At 49.4% G+C, this 4,739-nt stretch overlaps 1 protein-coding gene across 6 annotated transcripts in view; it reads left to right on the top strand.

Annotated features, from left to right (window-relative positions):
* Positions 1 to 3,599: 3,599 nt before the first annotated feature.
* Positions 3,600 to 4,739, top strand: part of LOC135115022 (supervillin-like) — a 156,257-nt gene continuing 155,117 nt past the window's right edge. For 5 of the 6 annotated variants that reach the window (XM_064031449.1, XM_064031445.1, XM_064031447.1 and 2 more), the window contains exon 1: positions 4,242 to 4,278. In XM_064031449.1, the coding sequence (XP_063887519.1) occupies positions 4,257 to 4,278 (22 nt within the window). In that variant the 5' untranslated portion in view covers positions 4,242 to 4,256. Of the gene's footprint in view, positions 3,668 to 4,241; positions 4,279 to 4,739 lie in introns of those variants that run through there. The other variant, XM_064031446.1, reaches the window with a different exon arrangement.

Here is a 4,739-nt window from a genome sequence, read left to right as displayed (position 1 = left end):
AACGCGTACTTTCCGAAACTCAAAGAAATTATTAAAAAAGCGTATTTCAGTCTCAGTATTTATTGATCTGTATAAAAGTATAATTTTCATCTTTTCCTCCCTAAACGTTCTCTGTTTCTTTTCTTATTCTTGCTCTTATGCTTCTTCCTCCTTCTCTCTCACTTTGTCCTTCATCCTTTCTCCTTTTTCCGCTGCCGTCCACCCAAGATCCGCCTCTTTCCGACTGCCTTTCCTCATGATGTCAGGCCGGCCGCTGGTCACCCCGCTGCCTCCTCGTCCCCTTCCTCTTCCTCCTCCTCCTTCCTCGTTTTGCTTCCTCCGTCACGTCTTCACTGCTCGTGTTTGGAGACGTGTTTCTTGCCTCCACCACGACGCCCGGGAAACTTTTATGACAGGCGGGCGTATTGTGCCTTTTTCCGCCTTTTTTCTCTCCCTCCCACCCCCGACCCTTTTCTTTTAACTTTTGCGAGAGATGCAGAATGGCCGGAGGGCGACGCTTTTAACATTTCCGTCAATAACACCTTGAGGGGAATAGCAACAGGTGACCTTTCGTGGCCTTTATAACAGCGTGACCCTGACAGGTAACGGCAGGCAACCTTTTTGAGGAGTCGCGGTACCGTCGTGGTGGTCAGGAGCTGAGTAACCTTCTGCATTCACTTCCACTTCTCGTTTTCCCTCAATCTCAAGTCCTCTGCTGTCATGAGAATGTAATAAGTTGAGGGAGACTGTAAGAAACCATTAAGCCTACACGTGGCAGTCCCTGTATATAATACCTATTTGTTTCCATCATAAGAATGTAATAAAATAAGGGAAACTGCAAGAAATTATTAGGCCTACACGTGGCAGTTTCTATATACAACATGTCTACCTATTTCCACCTATCATTCCTATCCATAAACTTGCCTAATCTTTAAAGCTCCCTATTGACACGGTACTAATAACCTGCTTTTTTTTTATTTCTATTTTCCGCCTCAAATTTACAGTTTCTTCATCTCTAAAAGGATATTGTCATGCCTTATTTGAAAGACCTACCTAACCATATAAATTAAACCCAAATATTACTGAGTCTACTCCATTCATCTACCACTGTACGTCTTCAGCATCTACCGATTCTCAGGCTTTGTAAGGAAAGAATTAATTTTAAACCTATATATTACTGAGGCTATTCCATTCATCTACCACTGTACGTCCTCAGCATCACCAATTCCCAGGCTTTATAAGTAATGAATAAACCATCACTTAAAACTGTAGAAAACGCTAAACAAACTGGAAATTAGTGGTGTATATTACTTAACTCCGCCTTGTTCTGGAATTCTGGGCCTGACCTTGCATTCGTGTTATTTCTCATTCGCCTGACCCAAGTTCTGCCTGTGTGACCTTTATTAATCATGCACCCGCTGACCTTTGCTGCCCCGTGGTGGGAGGGATTCTTTTGTATTTATTTTTTGGCTAATGTAAAATTACTTCGTGGAATGTATTTTAAGAGTCTGTAGGCAGGAGTGGGTGTGTGGGTGTAGGCGGCACAGAAAGAGAGAGACAGAGGAGACAGGGACAAAGACAAATCGCCGCCACCACCACCGCCACTATCAGCATCACCATTATCACCATCACCATTAATTTCCATTCTTCAGGCACTCTAACTGGAACTGAAATACCTGAATAAACCATGAACGTTGGAGGAGAATATTCATGAATGTGTGCATGAGAGCATGAGGGGAGGCAGGAAGGAGCGAGAGGGTGTGGCATTGTGTGGGCGAGAGAGAGAGAGAGAGAGAGAGAGAGAGAGAGAGAGAGAGAGAGAGAGAGAGAGCACTACGGACCTGTAATTAAGGTAACGTGAAAGTCGTGGTGATAAAAGTCGAGGTGGAGAAGAAACACGAAGCTCGTAAGGATCCTAGTAATAATAATAGCAATAATAATTCATAATAGTAATAGCATTCAGGTATGACAGGTATGTAATCAAACACTTCATACCTTCCCCCCCACCACACGCAACTTCCTTGTCATCACCATCTACCCAGCGAGAAATTGTTACATCACACTATAACGCGTCTTTCACAACCATAGCACCACACAATAACATTTCTCACCATCCCCAACAACACAACACAACACAACACCCAAGACCCTGCCCTGCGTCAGTTGTAGCTAAGATCCCGAAGCTCCTAACGTAGTAACTTATATAGGTTCACGAAAACGCCCTATGTAAGGGAAGGAAGGGGCACAAGATCTTATCACCACAGAAGGTCTTGGTGGCGTTCCGAGGGCGTGATGCGTGGTGAGGGAGGCGCGAGTGTCGGGTGATGGAAGGGAGGAACGCCCTGAAGGTGGAGCAGGTCATCGTGATTCGTGCCCTTAATGGTAAAGCTACGTGCCAAGTGAGGAGGTCGTGCAGGGTCGTAGTAGCTGGTAAGGGATCATGGTACCTGGTCTCCTTCCTCTACTGCAGCGTCGCCTTCATGTGGGGGAGAGGGGTTGTAATGTACGACTTGCTTACTGTGTGTGTGTGTGTGTGTGTGTGTGTTTGAACCGGTATGACGTACGTAGCGGAACATTAAGAGAGATCAGGTGTGCCTCGGGCGTACTCAGATCAGCGTAGGTAGTGGGACAGGTAAACCAGGCCTGACAGGTGACATGCTCGTGGAACTTGCGCTAATGGAGTGACATGTCTGTTCTGTCAGCCATGTGTCGATGTGGTGTGTGTGTGTGTGTGTGTGTGTGGGCAGGGCACACACACACACACACACACACACACACACACACACACACACACCTGACACAGATATATATGTACAAGAGAAGAATGCAGGTGAGAGAAAGTATATTCCGTTCTATTTAGTCCTACAGGTGTTCGGAGACAGGTGTGTGGGAATTCATTAAGGAGAGAGGCCAGGTGTGCAAGGACAGAAGGACATGTGCGTAGGAGGGATCCTTCGTGACTCATGTATCTTGGAGTCCTGCTGAGAGGGAGGGGCGAGGCAGGGAGAGAGGGAGGAGGAGGGAGGGGAGTGAGTGTAAAACAGGATAAGTTTGGTATGCGTGTGTGTTTGGGAGAAGGGGGGGGGGAGAGAGAGAGAGAACGGTTAGGAGGTGTGTGTGTGTTGGGCGGAGATGGGTAGGATAGTACAAAACTTTGAGGACGTACGTACGTGTGTGTGTGTGTGTGTGTGTGTGTGTGTGTTTGTGTGTGTGTGTGTATGTGTGTGTAAGGCAAGTAGTACGTACCAAGAATCAACAGGTGGAAACAGGACTTAACCCTCCTCCTCCTCCTCCTCCTCCTCCTCCTCCTCCTCCTCCTCCTCCTGTTACCCCACGTCTGGCGCGGCGGGAGAGGGCAAGTAGAGGAAAGGAGGAAAAAGGTGAGCAGTGTCAGATAAATTGAGTGACCGCAGGTGAGGTGGAGGAGAAAGACAGGTGAAGGAGGTGAAAGAACTAAACATTCACGTAAAGTAAGAGTAAATAAAGTAAGATGAAGAGAAGGAGGAGGAGGAGGAGGAGGATTACAGACAGAGCGGGAGAGACAGAGAGGGAGGGAGGGAAGGGTGAAGGGAGGGAGAGTCCGGGCCGGTAGTACAGGCAGCAGCGTTGGTGGACGAGCGTCAAGGGAGTCAGTGAGGCAGCGACCGTATCCCAGTCAAGAGGGCCAGTGCGCGCCGGTCATCTGCGTGTGCGTGTGCGTGTGTGTGTGGGTGCGTGTGTCCGTGTGTCCGTGTGTGTGGGTGTGTTTGCATCTCATCCGTCCGCTGTGAGCCGCCGTACGTGCAGCGTGTTTACTGCTGAGAGGCTGGAACGAGTGAGAGGGGTGTGTTGAACAGGGAGGTGAGTGCTACACGTGTGCAAGCCCCCTCGCCTCTCCCTGCTCTCACTCTCACCCCCTGCGCTCTCCCAGACCCCGCCAGGCTTGAAGTGCACACGAGTGACAGTACAACACGTGCGAACACTTATTACCAAGACCAGAATGTTCAGTATTAGTGAGGCAGTGACAAGTAATCCCACAAGCTTCCTCTTAACCTGCCCAGTACCGGAGGCTGCCATGTAACCTACTGGCGACCTGGAACCTGGGGGCAAGAGCAGGAGGCCATGTGGTGCCCTAGTATCCAGTACCAGGCCTTGCGGTACCGGGGGTTGTTCTTGGTCCGCTTGAGGGAGGTCGAGGCGAGGAAGCAACGGTATGATAGAAAATGGAATTACGGTTGTCAGCTGTTCCTGCGCTCGTGGCTGTCATATCCCATCCCGCTCCTCACGCCTCGCCCGGGATGCTGAGGAAGGTGCTGAGAGGTAGACAGACTAGGAGGGGGTATAAGGGGGAAGGGAAATGACGGGTATTGGAGTGGAATTTTGAAAGCCGTAACGAAAGACCAGTTCCCGGTGAAGAAATTTTTTGGGAATGAGTTTTGTGGGAAGAGCAAGTGTAGTGTAGCGTCCCACTTCTTACATCGCCCCCCCTCTCCCCTCTACCCTCTCTTCCTTTCTTAACTCCAACCTCCTCCAACCTGCTCTCCACCCGTCCCTCCCAGCACACTTCCCTCCCACAACATTCCCAGGCTCGCCACCACTCCCCCCCATTCGCTCCAATTTACATGAGTGTTGCACATCACGTGGGAACATTACCTGGAATCCGTTGGTGGTCGCGGTGTTACGTTACGTGAGTGGTGTATGGCGATAACGTCACGTAATAATAATGTTGCTGGGAGTTTCGTGTTACCGGGGACCTCTTTCACTCACTTAACGTAGCAGAG

Source organism: Scylla paramamosain, chromosome 28, assembly GCF_035594125.1.
Source record: "Scylla paramamosain isolate STU-SP2022 chromosome 28, ASM3559412v1, whole genome shotgun sequence".
NCBI lineage: Eukaryota > Metazoa > Arthropoda > Malacostraca > Decapoda > Portunidae > Scylla > Scylla paramamosain.
The sequence above is the reverse complement of the archived record's forward strand: the minus strand, read 5'-3'. Positions and strand labels throughout refer to the sequence as shown.